Below are 25746 nucleotides of genomic sequence, written 5' to 3'. Positions count from 1 at the left end.
CAAATTTTTATTTATTAAAAAATGACACACCATAGTTTTTATCCTTTTATAGTTACTTTTAATGATGACCTGTTATCACTTATGTTATAGCAGTTAGAAACAGTTGTTCACCTCACCAGGCTATCTTTTTTCTCCTCTAGAAGTTAATTATACAAAAATGCAGCTTGTCATGCTACCAGGAAACTGCAAATCCCTATGTCCTGAAGATTTTCCATGGCAGAAAACTTAAAACAACAACTTTACCTCTGACTGTTATAAAAATGTTAAATAACCAGATTCGACTGTAGTATATGAACTCCTATAGCGTTGTAATTAGTAAAGCACATTGTAATTTGCTAGTGAGATATTAAAGTGCCATTAAAGTTATAGTATAAAATACATTTAAAAATGTTTTAAACATGTAGCAAGAACTGTATTAAAAATGTGTTACCTACTACTTTCCTACTGTCATAGAGCCCTTTAAGCAGGAAAAGTTTTTGCATTTTTTGGGTTTCATTGTCAGTTAATATAAAGTAGATGATTGAAGATTTGGTTTGCATTATGAGAGACCACTGTTAAGGGGATTTTGCCTGGTTGTTGTCAGGGGAGGTGGCTGTGAGCATTGCAGCAGATCTTGGCTGGGCCATCGATGGTCCTGAAAAAGTTAAGAATTATTAAATTAGGACTTCTGAAGTGAAAGCAAAGAACGATTCCTGCGTTAAAAAAAAAAAAAAACCTACCTGGCTTTATCTCTCCTCTGCCACCCTTATCTTGTGCTCCTCCAACAACCTCATCCTCTGGGAAGTTGATATTTTCTCTGGACTGGCTGTTATGCCTTAAAAACCAAAGTCACTCTATTAAAGTAGGCTACATTAATAAATATGCTGCTTTATTTCGTTTCATGTCACAGACACATCACTTTTGTCTGTACTGGTTGCATATAGCATATGAATTTTAAAAATCATTTGGAGGTCATTACTTACCTGCCAAATATCATGTCATGAAGACCTGTACAAACATAGACACCATATTAATCTAAGATGATATATGAAAAGAATAAAACACAAGGGAGCATGCTGTTACAGAAAATAATCAATGACAGGGTGATGGGATGCAGCCTGATGTGAAGCAGAGTTACTGTTTCCATCCTGAAGGTGATTATTTTCCTATAACAGCTGTATGCACCTCAACAGACTTTTAAAAATGGTGATTGAAAAAAAAAAATGCTGTGTGCACTCACTAATCAGCATGTTCAGCACCCAAGAATGAAATCGAATGTTTCCACAAGCAAAGGAAAAGTGTAAGTGCAGACAATGTGTCTATGATGTACATAACCATTTCTACTGTAAGATACTGTACATTGCAAAGATTAGGAGAGGTAAAGGTGGATTCTGGGGTGGATAATGTCCATATATCAGAAATGTATGTACAGCATGGTGACCTGTTTCCCATGCAAAGGCTGAGAAAATGGATGACTGAATGTTGTCGACTCTCAACTGTCTATTATATGGTTACGGTTAAAATGGACTAAATAGTAGCCGACAGCTCAAGTCAAATGTGATAGCCTATTGACTTAATTGTGTTTAAGGCAATGTCATCATTAATGTTGTCCTGCCCCACCAAAACCTATGGTCATGAGCTGCTGCTGGTCCTTCTATAAATGTTAAATAAGCATCTCCTTACAGAGTAATTATATGGTACCTTGCTGTCGGAATTACTGTCAGAGCTGCTGTTACACAAAAATGAATCAACACCTTCTGACCAATCAGATTTGACAATTGAACATTGCTGTAGTATAAATTGATACAATGTATATAGCTGTGTCACACTCACGAGGATTGTTGTTGCGATTCCGCAGCACAAAAATGAAGAGCAGGACTGTAGATAATGTTGCCAGAAGCATGCCTCCAATGGCTGCTCCAATAACAGCAGGATAAGCTTTAAAGGGTGGATTTGCTGGAAGACAACATTGCCATTTAAACGATTACTGAAAATGACACTTGGCAATTATAGTTCTCCAGTGTAGTTTCAATTTAATGGCTTTAAATATAACCACTGACTCGGTCATTATAAAACAATTCAGTAGTTCATAAATAACATTCTCCTGTGAATTTCTTTTGGCAAATGTATTAATACTGCTTTCACATTCAGCTTAAGTATTGTACTTGTGTACATTGTGGAATTTAGTGTGGCAGTCTGCCCTCATCATAGCACAGCAAATGTGACCCAAGACTCCTACAAAAAAGGCTTGAAGAAAATCTTCTGATGGCCTGGGGAAAATGCTTAACCAATGGAAAACATTAAAATGGGTAAAGAGCTTACAGTTTTGCTAAAATATTCCAAATATTTTTTTGAAGCCCATAGTGCAGGTGTGTTTTGCTCAAATCCAGTGTTTCTCAAATACTGTACCTCCTTTAAGTATTCACCTCCCTTGAACTTTTCCACATTTTGTAGTGTTACAACATGTTATTGAAATTGACTTAATTATTATGGATTATATGTATGAATCTACACAAAATAGCCCATAAAAAATCGGTATAGCTTTTGAAATGATTTACAAATAAAATCAAAGTGTTACATGATCTCAATATACAGTAAATATACCTGTTCCTGGAAGGCCAAAGAGTTTGTTACAGAACATACCTAACCACACAGCATCATGAAGACCAAGGAGCTCAAGATCAAAACAAGCCTGGAGCAAAGTTCTGGAAAAGTATCAACCAAGGTTTGGTTATAATTATAATTTTTTTATATATATAAAATGTTCATAAAATGTTCAACAGAAATGTTCAGCAGAAATGTTTAGTTCAGCAGAAATGTCCAGCAGGAATGTTCAGCAGAAATGTCCAGCAGAAATGTTCAGCAGAAATTTTTAGTTCAGCAGAAATGTTCAACAGAAATGTTCAGCAGAAATGTTCAGCAGAAATGTCCAGCAGAAATGTCCAGCAGAAATGTTTAGTTCAGCAGAAATGTTTAGTTCAGCAGAAATGTTCAATAGAAATGTTCAGCAGAAATGTTCAGCAGAAATGTTTAGTTCAGCAGAAATGTTTAGTTCAGCAGAAATGTTCAGCAGAAATGTACAGCAGAAATGTTCAATAAAAATGAAACTGTAAAAAAACAATAATTATTATTATTTTTTAAATCCCAAACTTTGAACATCCTGTGGAACATAATTAAATTTGTCCTGGACTTGTCTTGGTCTTCATGATGCTGATTGTTTAGCTATGTTCTTCAACCAAATGTGGAAAAGGTCAAGGGGGTGAATACTTATTCAAGGCATTACATATGATTTCATTATTTTGTATAATATATTTGGAGCTTTAGAGCTAATCTATAAACATTTTAAAGTCTGTTTTGAGCAATTTCATGTCAGTTTATGAAAAATATGATGAATACTGTAAACCCAAGATTAAATGCATAAAGTGAATTTAGGAAAATGAACACGTTAAATGTTCACATTAGAATGCTCTTCTCACCTGGGCTTTTGACCTCTGATGGATGTCCAGTGGTTCGGTGATTGACAGCAGTCACGCGGAATGCATATTTCCCACTAGGATCCAGATTGGTTATCAGGTAGCTGCGGGTGCTTGGATCCAGATCTACTACCACTTTCTGCCAAAGAGGAACAATATCAGTCTTGCCTACAGGGAGCCTCTGACGCTCAATGAAGAACCCAGTGAGGTCTCCATCTCTCTGGACCAACCACTCCAACATGACATCTGTCCTCTGCTGGCTGCTGTATGTGATCTTACTGATGGTCACATTTGGAGGTATTGGGTACCCTAAATCATGAAATTAGATATATGTTGGCGTGAATAGGAAGTAGGATTCAAATTTTTAATGTCTAGATAATCTTTAATAGAGAATAGCACAATCAACATGTGTTTGTTCAATGAATTTTTGTGCATTATCATTATGTTTAATGAATTTCACTCCATTCCTCTTGTTCTGTCAGAATTTGCAAACAGCTCTGGGTATATTATTGAGAAAATGTAGTTTGGTACTGATTACAAATGACATGATTAAAAATATAATGAGTAATGTAATCTTTCAAAGGACTCAATAAGTGTATGGCCTCTTTCATTTTTTATTACTTCTTAAATACTAACTGGATTATTTAGTTTCATTTCACATCTGTGTGGAACACACTGTGTGGAAGATCTTATGCTGATTTAGATTGGGTGTTTTGTTAAGTGACTGCAAACTTTCTTAGGCTGTCATAACCTTAGCTAGTCATATGTTTAGCTAACAATGTCTCATTGCCATGTGTTATTAGCAACTTTTTAGAAAGCAGTGAGTGACATCAAGCATTTTTTGTTGTGTTGTTGTTTGGGTTTTTTTAAACCTAGAAACCAATCAGGTCACAGCTCATGGAAACAAGCATGGACAACAAAGTGGCAGTAAAAAATTAGCCTTGTGAGTGAGTGAGATTTATGACATTGAATATTTCATTGACAATATTCTAAATGTTGCAGTGTAACTAAACATAACAACTATTGTTGAGGCATTCACCGCAACTGTGGCTGCATACAGTCAAGTCACACAAGCAGCTCTTCCCTTGATTTTCTGCCTTTTAAGCTAACATTTCTGCCTTTTAACTAACATTGTCATCACTGGAGTTAAACGAATCTGGTTTTCATTTGCATTACTACGAATAATAAATCTAATCTAGATAAAAAGCTAGGCTAGTGCGTTAGACAATAATAGCTATGGCAGGTGAGTGTGTTGTTATGGTTATAGTGTCCATGTCACCTGAGCATCTTTTTTTCATATCAGCACAAAAAGTGCACTGATCCAAACTTCTAACAGTGTACTAGTACCTTTTGCTATCATATGAAAGATGCCTGCATAAGAAACTGTTCTATATGCTATATAATGTACTATATGCAAAGTGTGTGTAGAAACTGCAATCTTGTAATTCTTCTCAACCCATAAAGTCACTTAGACTTTGTACATTTCATCACTATTTTACTGCAGGATATTGTATTCTCATCTATATTGCACATTTCAGTTAAATGGAGAGTTCCTAAGGTGTTAACATCTGCAGCAGACTCACTCATTACTAGGAGCAAGATGGGAATCTCTGCTCCTCCGACAGCATTAGCAGCCGAGCACCAGTACTGTCCGCTGTCTGCTTCACTGTCTGTTTCCCTCACGGTCAGGTTAAACCAGGCGGCAGCTTGCTCCAGGACGTATTTCTTGGGTGTCTCACCAACGTTCTGCTTTAAGTTATTGTACCAGGTGATCTCTGTGACCACTGGGTAGTTTTTACTCAGGACGCAGGTCAACTGGACATCACTGCCTTCATACACTGAAACCACACTGCGCTGAGTCATCAACACTGGTGCCTCTGGAAAGGATACATATTGCAAAACAGTTCACAAAGTGATAAACGCTAAGGAAAATTCCATAATAAATGTCCATATATATATATATATATATATATATATATATATATATATATATATAATTTATATTGTCCCTCATGTTCCCTCTCAATTTTTTTAAGAAATGGCCCTTACCTAACTTTAACATGCACTGCTTGCTCTCTTTAACCAGTGGATGTTTGGCATGGCAAACAAATGCTTTGCCACTGTAGGTGGCACTGGAACGCAGGACCAGAATGTTGGAATTCTCCTCAGATGTTCCTTGCATATCTCCTGAACTAGAAGCCCACCACAGCAGAGCCCGAGGGAAGCCACCCTCCCAGGAGCAGGACAGCATCAGGTACTCATTATTACGAGTCGCATATGCAGAACACTTGGGTTCTCCATATGGCAGCCCTGGGAAATGCAAGATATTTGTAGTAGTATCTGAGTTCTGGCAGGTCAATGAGAAGCATATTATATACCATACTCACAAGTTCTAGTGATACAGGTTTGGGCAACATTTAGCGCAACATGTGAGCCATAGCAGGTGAATACAGAGTTGTTAGCCGTCTCAGGCCCTGGCTGAATCCGAGTGATGTTAGCAACACTGTCTCTGATGTCTCCATTTACATATGGAGTCCAGTTTAGGGTAGGTGCAGGATAACCTCCCTTCCAGGAACAGGACAGAGCCAAGTCAGTGTAGTTGTTCACTGGGAAAATAGAACAAGATGGACTGCCGTCTGGTGGATCTGAGGAAACAAAACATTATATCTTAGGACTTAAACACAAGGCCTGTTTATAATCTCTGGAAAATGAACATGAAAATTGGGAAAGATAAGCTAAAAGATACAGTCACAGAACACTTTATTAGTAACACTTGTACACCTACATATTCATGTAATTATCTAATCAGCCAATCATTTGGCAGCAGTACAATGCAAAATAAATAAATAAATAAAATCATGCAGATATGACTCAGCAGCTTCAGGTAATGTTCAAATCAACCCTCAGAATGGGGGAAAATTGTGATCTCAGTGATTTTGATGATGGGACAAATGTGGTCTGATGAATCTCGATTTCTGCTAAGGCACACAGATGGTAGGGTCAGAATTTTGCACTAACCACATGAATCCATGGTGGTGTAATGGTGTGGGGAATGCTTTCTTGGCACACTTTGGGCCTGTTAATACCAATCAATCATCACTTGAATGCCACAGCCTATTTGATTATTGATGCTGACCATGTGAATTATTTTATTATTTTCATTTTTATTATTATACCGCTTATACCACAGTTACCACACCTCAAAACAGTGTTCAACTGTTTTATTTCGGAACACATTTAAAAATTAGTTCCTGAAAAGTGGAACTAAATTTTTACGCATCCCATCTCAAGCCTCTGTTGCTAATTCCAAAACCTCATTTTAGAACGAGTAACGGAGGCTTGAGCCATTGATATGCAGTTACTGGGGAGAGAGAGAGAGAGAGAGAGAGAGTATATTGAGATTTCACAGGGTTTTTTTTTTTTTTTTCATTACATGCTGATAATATAAAAATAGTCCAAATAAATAAATACATATTGATAGGCCTACACTGGATTTTCCTTTTTTTTTATTACTGCAGAAAATACAATAAAGAAATAAATCAAGCCTCCACTTCACGTCATGGCCGCATTGCCACCTTTGGTGCGCATCATGTGTCTACTAATCTAAATTGTCTGTCATTTTGTTTGTTGTTAAATGTGTGTGCTGTGGAAAATAACTTTTCTGTTATTTCAGTTAACTTTGCAAAGTGATATGGAAATGTAATGCGATCAAGATCTGACTGGAACTACTATAAATAGCTTTGCATTTACTGAAAAATAATTGCATACCTCTGAATGTCTGTCAGCCAATCAGTATCAAGCATTAAACAGTGCTGTGGTATAAGCAAATATAAGGTAATTATAAGGGAATAGAGAGATATTATTAATATTATTTATTGTAGCATCATTGCTCAATCATTTGCATACTTGCGAGAACCTGCAACTGCATTTTAATTTGTTCTTTAGTTCCTTTGTTTTGTTAGTGTTTATGGTTAGTAGAGAAATGTGTTGTCTGTTTGTCCTGAAAGTATGTGTTTTTATGACTCTTCCTGGGTAAGCTTCTTCCTAGCCGATGACAAATTACTAAATTCATTTTCAATTGAAATATTTAGTGAATTGAGAAATTTTAGAAAATACTTGTTTTACTGGAACAATTTAGACTCATAACTCTAAATAGGCACGTTAGGCACACCACAGATAGTATTTATGTTTTAAAGTTAATACTGATACTAGATGAGAAGATTCAGAAAAGTCAAGTCAAAGATATGATACAAAACCTAGAAGTCTATAAAGAGTAGATGAAGATAACTACATGAATTTAGCAGACTCATGACAGTAGAAGGTAGAAGACTGGAGAACTCACAGTAGACAGTGAGAGTGATGGTTTTCTTGGAGCGAGTGTTTAGGTAAGTGTTCTGGGCCAGACAGGAGTAGGAGCCTGTGTGTATTCGCATGATATTGGTGATGGTGAGCTGTGGTCCGGTGTAGACCTGGGAGTTATTGTAGAACCAGACGTATTGACTGGGAGGGTTAGAGGAGGCTTCACATAGAAGGGAAACAGTCTCTTTCTCCAGAGCTGAGTATCCTCGATCTGTTACTGAGTAGGGTGTCACGTCAACCTGTGGCAGATCTGGACCAACTATTAGAGAAACCCAGCATGTAATCTACAGTGGTTTGCAAAAGTATTGAGTTTTTACACAATTTGTATTGTAACAACCTGAAATGTAAATGGATTCATGGGATTATATGATATGTATATACACAAAATAGGCCATAATATTGAAGTGGAATCAATACAGTTTGCAAAATTAAAACAATTGCATTCATTGATTGCATAAGTAGTCAACCCAGTTGCTGTGAAATTATTTCTGGGAAGTAAGGAGGGATTTAGTCAGAGAAGCACCCAACAGACCAAGGGTAAAGTTATCTGCAAAAAAAACCCAGAGCATTAGAGATTTTGAAACCAAGGCAGCTCTCACTCACATATAACACCCAACCAGAGTCGGTCACTGCGCTGCTGATTAATCTCATTCCTTGCCAGGCACCTGAACCAGCCTGTGTGATTACGGGTCACAGAGGTGATGTTAATCAAACTGCTGTTGCCCTTCGATAATATGGTGACCAGCCCACTGCGGCTCTCATGCTCCCATGTGTACTTTATAGGATCAGTTCCAACATCCAAACTACAGTGCATCCACACAGATGCTCCTTCCACAGGTGATGGGTCATTCAGCAGGATGTAGGGTTTGGACACAGGTGTTGACACTGTAAAATGGCAAAGACTACAGATATGCTAACTGAAACTTCAGCTGTTAGACATTAAACCAGTTTCACATTAAAATATCAGTTCTCACCTGGGCTCTTGATCTCGGAAGGATATCCAAAGGTACGGCGATTGACAGGTGTTACACGGAATGCATACATGGTACTGGGGTCCAGATTAGTGATCTGGTAGCTGCGGGTGCTGGGTTGTAGATTTTCTGTGACTTTCTGCCAGACAGGGACAACGTCACGCTTCTCAGGGACATTGAGCATTTGACACTCAATGAAGAACCCAGTGATGTCACCATATTCCTGAACCAACCACTCCATGTTGACATCTGTCCTCTGACGCCCACTGTATATGATCTTACTGATGGTCACGTTGGGAGGTGTTGGGTACCCTGAATCAGGAATGCATTGAAATGCACTAATGATCATCCCAAGTGAACATGAATAAAATTTCAGGTTACTTGTTTTACTGTACATTAATTTTCATTCTCGGTTCATCAACTCACTCATCACCAGCAGTAAAATGGAAATCTCTGTTCCTCCAAGAGCATTGCTAGCAGAGCACCAGTACTGTCCACTGTCCACCTTGCTGTCTGTCTCACGTACAGTCAGGTTGGACCAGGTTCCAGCTTGCTGAATGACATACTTCTTTGGTTTGTCTCCTACAGTCTGCCTTAAGTTGTTGTACCACATGAACTTCGTGACTGGAGGGTAAGTTTTATACAGCAGGCAGGTGAGCTGGATATCATTGCCCTCAAAAACAGAAACCACGCTCTGCTGAGGCATCAAGACTGGCTTCTCTGTAAGGGAGAAGTGGTGTTGAATCTCTTCATATAGTACTAATATTGAAATTGTTATGATAGTGATCAATATTTCAGTTTTTGAGCATCTTTTGAGTGGTCCGTACCGAGTATTACCACACATTTCTTGCTCGCTTTAATCAGTGGATGTTTGGCATGACATGCAAAGATTTTGCCGTTGTATGTGGCACTTGATCGCAGCACCAGGATGTTGGAATTCTCCTCAGGTAAACCCTGCATGTCTCCTGAACTGGAAGTCCACCACACCAATGCCCGAGGGACACCACCCTCCCAGGAGCAGGACAGCAGCAGGTACTCATTATTAACGCTGGAATTGGCAGAGCACTGAGGTTCTCCATAGGGCAGCCCTATAGGAACCAGAGAATGAAGATTGATGTGATATAGAACATCAAGTTTTTAAAAATCCAAACAAACTAAAAGACAGTTCCAGAAGGTGTAAGACTCAAACACTGGATCAGCAAATTTTAGTTCTAATTTAACTGATAATTGAACAGTAACTAGATAACATAGCTAGTTATCCATATTATTATTTACAAAACATAATTGATACACAAGCCAAATAAGCATTTTATTAAATACACCTTAGTAACTGCCTGGTGAATGTTGCGGTTGTTTTTTTAAGACTACTAATTTGTTTTACATTTTTGAAAAAATGTCATCCCCCCCCCCCCGCCAAAAGGCCCAAAAACCGTGGTCCTGGCCCTATTATGGGCAAAAAACACACACTGAACTCATAATCCCAAGGTAGACATGGTTTTAGTAGTAGGCTTTTCCCAGCGGAGCTAGGGAGCATATATGGGGCATACAGGTGAAAAGCAGGCGGTGAGTCAGTGACAGGCTCGCTGGGGTCAGATGGCTGGGCTGGGATATGATCACCATAGTTCTTAATTCACACATAAGCGATTTTATCGCTACAAGTCGCCAGTCACTGTACTATGAAGTTGCCGGTAGGCGTTCTTACTACTGGTTGCTATAGTAACATGGGTGGCGCAACTAACATTCCACTTTTGACAACAAACCAGTTTTCTTGCTGCTAAAATGAAACATTCTGGAGAGAGCAACCTTATGTAAATTTCACCAGTATATATATGCATCATATCCTATAAGATGAAAGAGAAGCAGTGTGTGTTCTTTGCGGTCTTCTATCTGTGGCAAAAGCGCAAGCGCCAATTAGCTTAGCTTAGCTTATGGTCACACTCACTTTTTGCTGCAATTGAGCAAAATCTCTGTAAGTGAGAATCAACATCAGGGCGTCATTCACTATATGTTTGATGGTGACCGGGAGCTGGACCACAGCTCTTTGTCCGTGGCCTCTGTGTTTCCTGGGTGAAATATCCGGCTTGGTGCTGCTCGTTCCTGGGCACAGAAGCAACGACAAGCCAGACACTTCACCCAAGATAGGAGCTACACTGGGATTTTGCTTGATTGCAACAAAAAGTGAGTATGTTTCATTATTATTTCTTTTATTATTTTTAGTTTTGCTTTAAACCTGCTAAGATCCTAAGCTAAGCTAAGCTAAATGGCTACTGCCCTAATGGCGTTGCTTCTGCTAGTGATCACGGATGGCTACAGATCACGTGCGCTCTACTGTCTTCACTCCCATTGGTAGTCGCTGCACCAAGTCACTCCAAATTTGGATAAAGTTAAACTTTTCTCAACTTTCAAAGTCGCTGGACCCACATCTAGTCACCAGTGGTCGCTGTTGCTCATATTGATGGAAGTCACCAGCTTTCATTGAAAATGAATGGTCTCTGGTTGCTTTGTCACTGCGAATCGCTGTATGTTTGAATGCTCCTTTAGGTGGGAACCTGGCTTGGGAGGCTGATTTGTCAGCCTCAGGCATGAGCAAAGCTTGGTGGGCCATCTTGTCGGCCTCTGACCAGAACATGGCTTGGTGGGCCGTCTCGTCAGTCTCTGAATAGAACATGGCTTGGTGGGCCATCTTGTCAGCCTCAGGCTTGAACAGGGCTTTGTAGGCCCTCTCATCAGCCTTAGTTGGGAACATGGCATGGGAGGCCATGGCATCGGCCTTGGACAGGAATATGGCATGGGAGGCCATGCCATCGACCTCAAACAGGAATGTGGCATGGGAGGCCATGCCGTCGACCTCAGATAGGAAGATAGCATAGGAAGCCATGCTGTCAGCCTCTGGCAGGAACATGGCTTGGGAAGCAGCCTTGTCAGCCTCAGTTGTGAACATGACTTGGTAGGCCAACTCGTTGGCCTCTGGTGTGAACAGGACTTGGTGCCGTCAACCTCTAACTGTACAAGAACCTGGGAGATTGCCTCGTTGACCTCTTTCAGGATCATGGCTGGATAGACCACTTCATCGGTCTCACACTGGGGCTCAGGAGATGAGGGCACCACATGGACCTCTGGCTGGAGCTCTGCAGGGGAGACCTCCACAGAGAGTCAGAACCTCGGTTTAACGTCTCATCCGAAAGATGGTGTTGTTTTTACAGTATAGTGTCCCCGTCACTATAATGGGGCATTAATCCCCACACAGACCACAGGGTGAGCACCCCCTGCTGGCTTCACTTTTATTAAAGATACAGGCAGACAAATCCAAAATCGATAGGCAAAAAAGTAATAAAAAAAAAACAGGCACAGGGTCAGGTGATGAACAAATAGGCATAAACAGGTCAACTGATACAGAAACCAAAACAAAACACACGTCAAAAGTAAACATTGTCAGTGGCAGCCCGATAGTGCGTGCTATCACGCTTCGGCAGTTCATGTGCACTGAATGCTCTGGCACTCAACGTGAGGGAAAATCCGTGACAATGAGAGACATCTTAAGAGTACCAACACACCTAAGTAATTTGTCCTTCTACATTGTTTTTCTATATGTCATCAAACAAAACTTTTTATTGATTTAAATTTTTTAACTTAGAACTTCCATAGTTAACATTCTATTCAAACTCACTGACATCTGCGGAAATCTACCAAACAACAATTAACCAAACAATACTGATTTGTACGAGTGAGCTCATACTTACATGTCCTGGTGCTGCAGGTTTGTGTGCTATTTAGTGCAACATGCGAGCCATAGCAGGTGAATACAGAGTTGTTAGCCATCACAGGGCCTGGCTGAATCCGAGTGATGTTAGCGATACCTGGTGAGTTCTGTCCATTCACATATGGACTCCAGTTGAGGGTAGCTGGAGGGATACCCCCTTCCCAGGAACAGAAGAGAGCCAGGTCAGTGTAGTTGTTTGTTGAGAAAATAGAACATGAAGGAACACCATCTGGTGGATCTGTGGGAAGAAACCCATTAAGTCACATAGTGGTTGGGTGTTGGATCCTGGCTATCTGGTATCAATTTCATAATGCAAATGAATACTCCTGAATTTAAGCCCAATAATTTAGGGCTTATCTGTCATTGCTTATGGCTATGTTATTGATTATTGCTATGTGCTATGCAGGTTTTAAATGCTATTTATTGGCACCCTTCATTTAAATGACCAAAAATAAACATATACTGTAGGTTTAATAACACATTTGTCAGGATGTGTTTTTTTTTTTAAGCATAAAGATTTTCATAAATAGTGTTTTGTTTTTAGAGCAGGTTGTCCAATCATAGGGTTAGTGGTTTGATCCCTGGCCCACATGCTGAAGTGTCCTTGGGCAAGACATTGAAAAGTTGCTCCTGATGGCAGGCTAGCACCTTGCATGGCAGCTGTGCTGCCATTGGTTTGAGTGTGTGTGTGAAAGGGTGAATGAGAAACGTAAATGTAAGTGTAAGTGTAAAGCGCTTTGTAGTACCACTAAGGTTGAAAGGCGCTATTTAAGTGCAGACCATTTAGCATTTACCACTGGCACCCCACAATTTGGTTAAACGTGAGCATCTTTCTGTAATATCTAACAAAGTTGGAGATACATGTAGACAGAGTAACTGAATAATTGTAATTTTATAGCCTTTGCCAAGTATTCCATTTCAAGTCTGAATCACTGTTTATGTCCTTTAAAAGAAAGAAAGAAAGAAAGAAAGAAAGAATGTTTTGACAGGATGTGACATGAACTTTTAGCTAGAGCAGTGTAATGGAATGTAAAACGAGTGCTCATCCACATAGACAGCAGAAAAAAAGAAAAAAAAAGAATCGAAATGAGTCCAGTAGGTACATAGCAGCGGTGTGTAGTATCACTCACAGTAGATGGTAAGAGTGATGGTTTTCTGTGCATGGTTGTTGATATAAGTGTTCTGGGCCAGACAAGTGTAGTTTCCTGCATGCACTCGCAGGATGTTGGTGATGGTAAGCTGTGGTCCAGAGTAGATCTCTGAGCTGTTGTAGAACCAGACATACTGGCTAAGAGGTTTAGAAGTAGCTTGACACATGAGGGAAACGTTTCCTTTTTCCAGTGCTGAATAGCCCCCCTCTGTTACTGAGTAGACAGAGCCACTGATCTGTGGCATGTCAGGACCATCTAAAGAGAATGGTTTCATATTATATGATAAGGTTGAGAGAAATACTTCAGGACTGAGTAAAGAATAGAAAATGAAAACCATCTGGAACTATTGATTTTAACACAGTAAATGCTGCTCTCTGATTGAATGGCTCAGGGAGAGAGGTGAAAGGGAAGCCAAATATAATAATAATAATAATTAAAGGCCCAAATAATAACAAATTAGGCACAAATTTGACCCGATGGTGGCGCTAGACCATTGGCAGCACTTGGCCCAAATTTAGTCAGAATGTTCAGTAGACCCTAGCCAATCAGTTTGCCAAATTTCACAACTTTTTACCAGATGGTTATATGGGGTTCCATAATAAGAAAAAGAAGAACAACAAGAAGAAGAAAAGGTAGAATAACAATAAGGTGCCTATGCACCTTTGGTGCTTGGCCCCCTAATAAAATAGATTTACTGTATACAGCACTTTTCATACATGTGGTAGCTGAAAATGCTGTACAATTAATCGAGTAGTAAAAATTAAATGAAAAAGAAAAAAAAAGTGCACAGGATAAAATAAAAGATGAATTGAAAATATACATACCAGGAAGTCAAGGGTACACTAATATAGATTTAAATTAAATAAATATTCAAGTACTTGTAACGTGCAGGTTTTTATACAAAAAACACTGAGTGAGCAGCAGTTCTGTGGGTGGAAACACCTTGTTGATAAGACAGGTCAGAGGAATATGGCCAGATTGGTTCAAACTGCCAGGAAGGATATACTAACCCAAATAAAGGGCTACAGCAACAGGAGACCACATTGGGATCCACTCCTGTCAGCCAAGAATAGGAATCTGAGGCTATTATGGGCACAGACTCACCCAAACTGAAGACCTGGTCTTTTTACAGTCTTAAACTGTCCAGTTTTGGTGAGCCTGTGCCCATGTGAAAGTCCCAGGGAATCTGCAGTTTCTGAAGTACTCAAACCTGCCTATCAGCCTATAAGTTGATGTAGAAAGCAAGATTATTAAATATGTGAAAATGCCCCCACTTACATAAGACGTCTAGCCAGATCTGGTCACTCCGCTGCTGATTGACCTCGTTCCTGGCCATGCACCTGAACCATCCTGTGTGGTTGCGGTTAACTGAAGTAATGGTGATCAGACTGCTGTTGCGCTCAGCCAGTATGCTGACCTGCCCACTGCGGTTCTCCTGTTCCCATATGTAGTGAATGGGCTCTGTGCCGTTCTCCAGATCACAGTGCATCCAAAATGATGAGCCTTCAACTGCTAAGGGATCACTCAACCGAATGTGGGGATTCGACACAGGAACTGTAAGGTATATCACAGCATTAATGACTTCTTGTTATTCTTGTCCTTTCTTGGGAAGTTGTTTAGTTGTTTGGGTGACAGTTGGGTGACCATCAGAAGGTGAAAGCCTTTACTAAAAGCATAAATTCACTGGATTCCTGTTCCGTTTGGATGTACAAGAACGTGTAAAAAAATAACCACTTGTGATTGATGGTGGGACTTAAGGTAGAAGTTACACAAGGGGTTGTTAGAGTACTACAGCACTCAGGATTTTAAAAAATGGCTAGAGAACATACCGGACAGAGCACCTAAAAGCTTGGGTTTTTGTTAGGACAGCGAGCAGGTCTAAGAGAGACAAATGAAGAAGAGAAATAGAGCAGATGGAACAACATAGCTATCCCCCAAGGCTATAAGTGTTCATGATGTTCAGCAAACATTACATTCCAGTTACGCTCTTACTTTCTGGTCCAGCAGCATACAAAGAGAGAGACTGTTGCACTCAAGTAGAACACACAGAGCAAAATAATCCATTCCAGTGCCATAATACATTTGGAGCCCTAAGCAAGCTTTAATTCTTGGCCACCCCCATTTCATTATAGCTAATTTTGCCAAGCTCGTTATTTATTGTGACTTTGCTTTTTTTAAAAAAAATAAATAAATAAAAAAAATAATTTTAAATATGTGCAAGGCTGTGTTTCTTAAAAGCATTGTCATATAATCAAACAAGCATCATATTAAACAGTCTCTCTACTATTCAAACATGAACTGAACTTCATGATGCTTTTGGAAAACTGGGCCCAGGTTAGATGTATAATAAAAGTGTTTATATTAACATTATCAATTTAGTCATTCTTTTCACATGCATAGTTTTACTTGTGAGTCTTGAGAGTCTGTATCCTTAACAAGTTTTGTGATATCATAGCTCTAAATCACAAACAATGACATACATACTGGGGACATTTGCATCACTGATATTCTTGGAATGACTTGTACGGCTGAGAAATAAATCAGTTGTCACTAACCTAAAACCCGCAGAAAGATATAGTAGTAGTAAAGCCTTGCTCCCTCTATACTGTCATACAATGCTTGGCAGGTGTACAAGCCCTCTGCAGCTAGAAGAAGTTTCCTTGTAAACAGAGAGGCATTGTTATTGATGATGTTCAGGTCACCCAAGTCCTGAGCCAGCTGTTGCAGCTTTGGACCCTTGCCAAAGTTATACACCACGGCTCGAATTGTCTCAGTGCCTGGTTTAGTGAAGCTCCAGATGTACACATCAGGGAGGGTGTGGCCACATTCCAGTGTTACCTCATGTTCCACCACTCCACTGATTCTTTTTTCTCTGTACGCCACTTGGCCAGGGTCTGTTATCTCCAAGCCTGTAGATATTAGATAGTGGGTCTTCATTAAAAGCAAGTTATTGCTTCCCTCAAACACAAACAGGACAAAATTATGAACCCTTATGAACCTGGATTTCTGCCTAACATTTGTTTCATGTTGGTATCAATTTACAGAGATACACTGAGGGTAGCCTGTGATGAATTTTGAGTTGCTGAAAGTGATGGATATTGTATCTGTAGAAAAGCAACAAAATGTTACTATAATGTATTATACCACAGCACCAGTGAATTCTCTATTCTGATTGGCCAGAATGTGTTGACTATAACAATAGTTCTGTCTGCAAGGCAAATCACAGATTTCTATAAATGCACTTGTTCATATACGTTACTGTTTCTATAGTAATACCTATAACACTCTATAAAGAAATAAAAAGTATGATGTGTTTTTCTTTAATAAATAGAAATATAGTCATTGGCAAATTGTTGTGGTATAAGAGGAGTAAAACACACCTGGATGTGCTGTCATAGGAAAATAATCAACTTTGGTGAGTAACTTCACTTGTGTTTTTTTTTTATTATTATTATTTCCCTGTAACAGCATGCCCACAAGTATGTTATTGTTTACATTATAATCAAATTGTGTATCCTAGCCTTAAAACATGGTCAACTGGCAACTCTGGATATAACTCAATATGAATGTATGAGGTTATGACATTACACCATGGAAAACATATTATTATTATTATTATTATTATTATTATTATTATTATTAACAACAACAACAACAACAATAATAGTAATAATAATAATAATAAAAAATGCATTGTACAATGTATAAATGTAATAGGAGATTTCAGCATGTATTCTTAAAAATAAAGGTACTAGAATATTTCATTAGTGTTTCATTGATCAACATTTTTGGTTTCTTAAAGTACTTTTTAGTTATGAATTTTAAATTATTTTTAATGGTGCCACAGAGAACAAAAAAAAACATTCTTTATTGTATAGTATATTTTACAATTATGTGGAAGGATCATTGTATTGGAAAATGATTACTCTGCTTTTCATGGCAACAACAACAACAGAAAGGTTTAAGCAAAAAAAAAAGTGAAAGGTTCAAAGTTATAGTATCCTTTTATTCTAATATGCTAAAGGTGCTATAAAGGTGCTACAAAAGGTTTTTTTCAAGTGATGCCACAGAAGAAGGGTGTATATTTTCCGATCTGTATATATGACCTCTTACCATGCAGAAGGAGAGGAAGCAGGAATGCAGTTATGGAGAAATCAGGCACCACTAACAGTCTGTTTATCATGGTGCCATGACGCTCTGGTGACCAATCTGTATCCACAATGGCAAAAAAATGGGTAAAAACTGATAAAAAAAAAAAAAAAACCCTGCAAATAAATATTACCCAGTCCTAGCAGGCAGTAGGAAGGTGAGTGCGAGCTGATCGAATCTCTGTAAACTGATTTGGCTTGAATTATTCACTGATCCCAGCCTCCACCTGCAGGAATGCAGTGGAGTATAGAGGAGAGACTGGGTTTTAGATGACATGACGATACCTGTCTCTTATTCATTATTGAGCACATCGCCTTTGTGTTTTTCCATTCCTTCGCATCAGGCAGGTCGAGCTCTGAGTGATTATGAAAAAAGTGTTTCTACATAATTAATATTATACAACAAATGAAGACTAGAATTAGTTATAACTCTCTGCTTGTTCTATGCTCATTATCCGTCTCTCAGTTTGAGGTCAATCTTATGCTGAGTTCTAATAGCAGGTCGTATTTCAAGAAACAGCAATATAGCTCTTTAATAAGTTTCTCATATCTTGCTTCTGTGTAACTTGGATAATTACACCAGCGCTCTCACTTTTATACACTTATACATAATTAAAAAACAGAACTGCACACTGCAGGGATCATTGTGATCTATGATCATTGTGATCTTCTCTGCTTCTCTGTTTCTCCAATTCATTTATTCTTGTCTGGGCTCTGTCTGTACATTAGTGTTTGTGCTCTGTGTCTTATATATTATGCAGTTACCATATACAGAGGGAGGCACATAATCCAAGTCCTGTGTGAAGTTTCCACAGTCAGTGATGATTTGGGGTGCCATGTCACTTGCTGGTGTCATCTCAAATAGAGCATCAATGCAGCGTCTACCAGGAGATTTTAGAGTACTTTATGCTTCCATCTGCTGACATGCTTTATAGAAATGTTGATTTCCTTTTCCACCTGCCCTGCCCACCGTGCCAAAACTACTAGTAACTGGTTTGCTGAGCATGGTATTACTGTGCTTGCTTGGCCAGCCAACTCACCTGACCTGAACCTTGTCAAGAGGAAAATGAGAGACACCAGACCCCACAATACAGACAAGCTGAAAGCCACTATCAAAGTAACCTGGGCTTCCATAACACCTCAGTAGTGCCACAGGCTGATTGCCTTCATGCCACGCCGCACTGATGCAGTAATACATGCAAAAGGAGCCTTGACCAAGTACTGAGTGCATAAATGAACATACTTTTCAGAAGGTCGTCATTTCTGTATTATAAATTCTTTATTCTAATATTTTGAGATACTGGATTTTTGATTTCCATGATCTGTAAGCCATAATCAAGATTTTAAAAAAAAAAGGCTTGAAATATTTCACTTTATGAGTAATGAAGGTAGAATATATGAAAAAGCCACTTTTTGAATTAAATGAACGATATTAAAATTTTTTTGATGCACCTGTATACACATAAATCAGTTCTGTGTTATGTACCAACCTATATAACAGGGACTCACACTGTTTAAAAAATGTAATATATAAAAGATATTAATACGTAAACAAAGTAATAACATAGCAGTTTGGACAGGATTTCACTGAGTTTTTGTGAATGTTGCAGCCAAAAATGCTTGATTTTGCTGCAGCTTTTTTCAAAATTTGTGATGCAACTTTGTGCTTTTTTATTTATTTATTTATTTATTTATTTATTTATTTATTTATTTGATGAAATCTACTTGAATTGGTGAAATTGCAATTACACGAAAAATTTGCACAGTCTTTCACAGTTACTGTATCTTTGTTGGTAAATGAGACCTTTTAGCTGTACTCATGTTCGACACACGTGAATCGAAGAGGACTTTGACTGAATGCTTGTTATGACATGAAGCATCTTTGCCCAAATCTGGAGAAAATCTGCAGTAATTGAAAATTTGCAAGCTCCTCAGAATATTGTGGAGTTTGCTTGATTTTGTTTTGATTTCTGCAATCGCAAAATCACAAAACCCTGGAGGGGCTGACAAAAATCAAATAATATCAATTACTATAATAATAATAATAAAACAAATAAATCCAACAGAGTGTCTGCACACTTTTTGTGCTTGGTTCCCCAATTATGACTATATAGTTAATAATACAATTTTACATATTAACTATTAATGCTGATACTATAAGTAACAACACCATTTTTGATATTTTATTTGCAATCCACAGATTCATACTTTCATATGCATGCTTCATATCAAAGTCTGTCCTTGTTTCAACCATCAGAAATGGGAAATTGGATGCTAGTGAATAATATCCGATGTGATTCTGACTTTATAAATTTGAAGATTGTGTTAATATTAGTAGTGCAGCTGTGTAACCTCCTGTGTGGGTAGATGTTTTGTCTTTCTATCCCATCCCATCCCACCCCAACCCAACCCTTGCATTTTACAGTTTGACCACTGGTAATATACAAATCAACTGAAAAAGACAACACTAAACAATATCTATTCATTTATTTTAAAAAAAAAACACACCCCAAAAACACATTTATAATGGACACAAACATATAATGAAAGTATATATTCAGCACACTGTCTATAGTGCTGGAACAACAGACATTATAGACTAATACACAGAATTATAAGGTTGTAAAGATTTTAAATCATCAACTGCTCTCGTATGATACAAGTCTGAAGATGATTTAAATTTTTAGGTCAAAAACATCTGAATCTGAAAATTGCCATTTGGTTCTCTGTACCTTTAGTCCCTGAAGTACTCTTTTGTGTGGTGATCAAAGTACAATTTATTAAAACAGGGATTTCCACATCTTTTTTTGTCATCTGAACCCCTTCACCCTAAATGATTTGCCATAAGTACCCCATGAGACTTAAGTGGGATAACATTAAGTGCAGGGGTGGATTTAATGATTTTAGGGTCTGGTTGTACCACCTTTAGCAGCAATAACTGCAAACAAATGCTTCTGATAACTGGAGATCAGTCTTTTACTTACTTCAAGGACTAGGACTTACTCCTATGTTTTGGATCATTGTCTTCCTGCATAATCCAGTTGTGCTTGAGTTTCAACATATAGACTGAAGACCGGACATTCTCCTTTAGGATTTTTTCATGTTTCCCTCAGTTATTGAAAATTGCCCAGGTCCTGAAGCAGCAAAGCATCCCAACACCCAAATACTTTTTTTTCACAGCACTGTAGATGTGGTAAACAATTTTTAAAGAAAAGTAAAGTAAATAACACTTGCAATGCTTGCTTGCAATAACTGCATCAAGCCAGCAAATCATTGACACCAAACTGTTACATTCTTCTTTTGTGATGTTTTTCCAGGCTTGTACCCAAGCTTCTTTCAGTTTTTTGGGGGGGGGGGGGGAGTTGGGGTTCTCCCTTCAGTCTCCTCTTCAGGAGGTGAAATTCATGATCAGTTAGGTTAGGGTCTGGAGATTGACTTGGCCACTCTAAAACTGTACACTTTTTTTCTGCTTTTTTCCTTTGTTGTGTTTTGATCATTGTCTTGCTGCATGAGGAAGTTCCTCCAAGATAGATTGGATACATCTCTCTGTAAATTGGCATAAATTAGGATTTCTATAGATTTCTGAATTCATTCTGCTGCTACCATTATGAGTTACATCATCAATAACGATTAATGAGCCCATTCCCGAAGCAGTCATGCAAGCCCAAGCCATGACACTACCTCCACCGTGCTTGACTGATGATTTATTATGTTTTGGATCATGAGCAGAACTTTTGTGGCTCATCTCTGTATTTCTTTGCAAATTTTAATATGGCCATCAGATTCTTTCTGCTGATGAGTGGTATGAATTTTGTGGTATGGCCTCTATATTTCTGCTCTTGAAGTCTTTTTTGAACAGTTTGATTGTGATACCTTCACCCCTGCCCTGTTGAGGTAGTTGGTGATGTCACTGACTGCTGTTTTTGGGTTTTTCTTCACAGCTCTCACAATGTTTCTGTCATCAACTGCTGTTGTTTTCCTTGGGTGACCTGTTCCATGTCTGGTTGTAAGTATCTTAGTGGTTTCTTTTTTTTTTCAGGACATTCCAAATTCTTGTATTGGCTATGCGTAATAATTGACTGTGATTGATGTTCTGTCTTTTCTCAGCTTCAAAATGTCTTTCTTTTCTCCCATAGACAGCTCTCTGGTCTTCATGTTTGTTTATTCAAGAAATGTTGTCTTTACAGGTGAAACCCAGGGCTCACACCAAGAGTAGGCATTCAGGGTTATTAATTGTTTAAACAGTCAATCTAACAGGGCACACCTGGGCAACAAGAAATTGTCTTCATGTCTTCAGTGTATAGCAAAAGCAATAGCATTGGCCTTGCCATTCCAATACTTCCAGAGGGGACTGTATGTAATAAAAGGCAAAACTTTTACATAATAGCTATACATAATAACAAGTAATGGACGTTCATCTCACCCAAAAACGTTTCTGTAAATATCTGCCTCAAACCACATCCAATTCTTCAGTGATAGCACACAGATTTGGTTTTGGACAAAGTGTGAATTATTGTAATCTATAAACATGAGCAAAACGTCACCATAGGTGAACAGTGTAATATTAGGGGGGCTGCATTTGGATAACCTGAATGGAATGGATGGAATTGTATCAGAAAGCTGGGAGTATAAACTTTATATATTTAACGTACAGCCTATTCTTGTTATTTAACAGAAATGTTTTATTTAAAAATGGGATTCTGTAACTTAACAATGTAATATGAATCACGTCTATAATTATTTTGTAAAGTTATGGAAAAGATTTTGAATGAGATAGACTTCCAGTACTTGTTAGCAACATAATTAAAAAATGCAAGAAAAAAATGAAAGAATGTCAGACACAAAACATGTCTCGACTAGAAAAATGTGTACATTTCTTCACAAATTATACCTTTAATAATCTGAGAGAGATGTGTGATTCTAGGTCAGCTTTTATGCCCCTAAAATTTTGCTGTGAACATTTTAGCAAAGAAATGTGTAAAGTTGTGCTTTAGAGATTGAACTGCGTAATTCAGCATTCCAGAGATTCAAAATTGTTACATAAACAAAACAAACAAATGATTAATTTAATGCATGGAGTAGATGATCTTCTTTAATGGTGAATGCAGAGACTTGAAATGTTGTGGGCTTTATTTCTAAAAGATACCAACATAAAAAATGAAACTTGACACAGATAAGGAACTTAGATGTCATGAAAAATGAGCTATACTTCATATTTCACAGAGTAAAATTATACCAAACATGCACATTAGGAATATGTACAAAATATGACAAATGAATAAGCACGACACGTTTATACCACAGTGCTGTTGAATTCTCAAATCTGACTGGTTAGAAGGTGTTGATTAATTTTCTATAACAGCAAGGCAAATGACAGGTTTATGTTAATGTGCTTGTTTTAATACAATATTATTTCTATAATATTAATAATATACACAGGGACTCATATGACACTCCTCATAAACAGTTAATGGTTGATATGGTGAAGTTTAAGGAAATATTTATTTAACACTTATGGAAGGAGTCTCCAGTGTGAGAGCTTTGTACCAATCACAGGTAAAGCTGTAACTTTACGTTTTCTGACGTGGGATAGTCTCCAGAACTGAGGGCATTGCAGTTTGCAGTTTCTCAGGAACATAACAAGCTGCAATCTTTGTCTTATTAACCTCAAGTGAGAGAAAAGACAGTCCGGTTAGGGAAAAACTATTTATAGCTGTTTTAATGTAAGTGATCATTTAGAAGAACTAACTTATTTTGCAACATTAAATACAGGGGTGAAAAATAACAAACTACATGACATGTTTTACTGTAATGGTAGATTTCTGAGTAGAATTAAATCATTTTACATGAGTTTTTCAAAAATCAAATATTCAAATTCACTACACTACAGCTTGATCACTGTTAGAGGAACCCCAGATGACTGTAGGCCAATTAAAAGTCTTTATGTGTAAATTTTAAATAACTGAATTTTAAGACAAGACCCAACCCCTCCCGCGTCCCCCCCACAGAAAAATAAAATAAGGCAGTCTCCTGACAAAAGTCTACACTTCAGGTGCCAAATGCATCATCATCAGCAGCAATGTCTGAGACAGTGTCTGTCCCAGTTTTTAATGCTTCAGAAGAAACAGCATGATAATGACCTGCAAATTATGCATGCCAAAACCCATGGAGATATCGGCATTTCACAGCTCAACATCCAACCTGTGAGAACATGTACAGATAAACCATTAGCTAGATGACAGAACTAGACCAGCTTGCCTGATCTTTTGATATTTTATAGACTAAAATATTTGTATTAAATTTAAGATGAGGTTTTGTAGCGATTGCCTGTCATGTTAAATATACGTATGGTCAATGCTTAGGATAATGTGCAAGGGACATTTTTGATAGATAGCTAACTATGTAGCTACAAACATGTATGAATTAACATTGGCTGGCTAACAAACTCTATCAAGCTACTGAAACCACAGCAGCATTTGGCCTAGTTAGCTAGCCAGCTAATGTTACCTTTATTATTATAATGTTGATAATCAAGGTGGTGTTCACTTCATTCATGTAATTGTTGTTGTTGTTTTTTTTTTAATCATTCCTCACACATGGAACATTTTCAGATTAGTTGTGTCAATTGAGATTTAAAAAAAAAGTAGTTTGTTATGTAATTACTTAAGTAGCTTTTCACCATGACTCATTTACTCTTACTTAAGTAATTTTCCTTTCAGTGAAAAGATTGTCTTTTCAGATCACTACTTTCTTTTAATGAATCATTACTGCACTAGCAGTACTTTTACTCAAGTCAATTTGTATTGTACACTTTTCACCCCTGACTAAATGAGACTATAAACAGACAACGCATATGACATTATTATTGGCAACTTGCTATGGTGTAAGAGGAATAAAACACTTCAGGACATGCACTTATAGGAAAATAATCAACTTTTGGATGGTAACAGTAACTCTTCTTTCCATCAGGCTGCATTTATTCCTAACATAGCAGTGGTACAAGGAAGGAGATAAAGAGTGTGAGGTTTGCATGTGCATACTCATACATACTGTTCTTTAGGGAAGGTGTATGAAGTGTTAGGCCCGTGTGGTGTAGGGTATGTGAACGTGTTGCTCTGAGTGCATGAGTGCTGGGGCAGAAAAGTGAGTGGTGGCTGGATGGGTGGAGAGTGCTGTTCTGGATAGCCGTCCTTATTACACGCCAGATGATAATTGACACAATCAGCTGAGTTTGGAAGCTTGTCGTATATCTGGCTCTGGTTCTGTGGAAAGGGTGCACTGTATTACAGAGAGATATCTTGCAGTAATTACAGCACTCCTGCTTTAGTGCTTGTATCAAATTAAGTCACCGGATTCTGGTTTATGAGTAGCAGTTACAAGAAGACAAAATGATCCATCTGTTCTTTTAGTTACAAGGAAAACATCAACAGTTCATTTGTCATTGTCTGTTCACCAGTAGGAGGTGCTCTATATTCACAGACACTAAACCCTGAAGCACGCATGCCTACTTTTCAGCTTAACAAGCAAGGTATAATGCATTAATGCATCTTTTTCAAGATGGCAAATAAACCACAAGGACTGAGTGCTGTCTTACCTGGAAGTCATCAGCTGGTTTCTTTTTAAAAGAAGAAGGCTTTTTACGGGCAGGAGAAGAGCCAGCCCTGTTGAGGACAAAGATCTTTAGGGAACAGAGGAATCGGTAAAGTGCAGGTTTCAAAAAATAAAATTGCCGCAAGACTATTCTTAATGACACTGTAGTGATATGGCAGATTTAAAACCTCTCTCTCAAAAAATTCCAGAGTAAACCTGAACATGCTGCAAGCAACCAGAAAGATCATGTCAGTTCAGTAAACCAGCAAAACGTGGTTTACCAGTAAGTATTTGTTATTCAAGTCACTTGGCCAT

The 25746-nt window shown here is 38.1% G+C and overlaps 1 protein-coding gene across 1 annotated transcript; it reads right to left on the bottom strand.

The window, feature by feature from the left end:
• Nucleotides 1–100: 100 nt before the first annotated feature.
• Nucleotides 101–25746, bottom strand: LOC128622718 (uncharacterized). The gene is made up of 25 exons (XM_053649421.1): nucleotides 25739–25746; nucleotides 25436–25502; nucleotides 24892–25103; nucleotides 18607–18722; nucleotides 17807–17902; nucleotides 16736–16797; nucleotides 16249–16651; nucleotides 14972–15247; nucleotides 13667–13948; nucleotides 12505–12780; nucleotides 11798–11910; nucleotides 11183–11747; nucleotides 10725–10879; nucleotides 9770–9870; nucleotides 9209–9636; nucleotides 8786–9094; nucleotides 8415–8696; nucleotides 7795–8070; nucleotides 5840–6097; nucleotides 5502–5762; nucleotides 5036–5329; nucleotides 3456–3761; nucleotides 1813–1935; nucleotides 963–987; nucleotides 101–814 (listed from the first exon to the last, which is right to left on the bottom strand). The coding sequence occupies exons 1-25, from the start codon at nucleotides 25744–25746 to the stop codon at nucleotides 580–582; spliced, it is 5529 nt and encodes a 1842-aa protein (XP_053505396.1). The 3' UTR covers nucleotides 101–579.

Source organism: Ictalurus furcatus, chromosome 18, assembly GCF_023375685.1.
Source record: "Ictalurus furcatus strain D&B chromosome 18, Billie_1.0, whole genome shotgun sequence".
In the NCBI taxonomy this organism is placed as follows: domain Eukaryota; kingdom Metazoa; phylum Chordata; class Actinopteri; order Siluriformes; family Ictaluridae; genus Ictalurus; species Ictalurus furcatus.
Note: the sequence above shows the minus strand (reverse complement) of the source record. Positions and strands in the feature narration are given on the sequence as shown.

What these genes read in the sequence shown, in the direction of transcription:
- LOC128622718 (XM_053649421.1), bottom strand. An exon ending in GCTACCCTCAGTGTATCTCT is followed by an intron (nt 16,652 to 16,735) that starts GTAAATTGATAC and finishes TTTGTGTTTGAG; the next exon opens with GGAAGCAATAACTTGCTTTT. An exon ending in TTCCGAGATCAAGAGCCCAG is followed by an intron (nt 8,697 to 8,785) that starts GTGAGAACTGAT and finishes GCCATTTTACAG; the next exon opens with TGTCAACACCTGTGTCCAAA.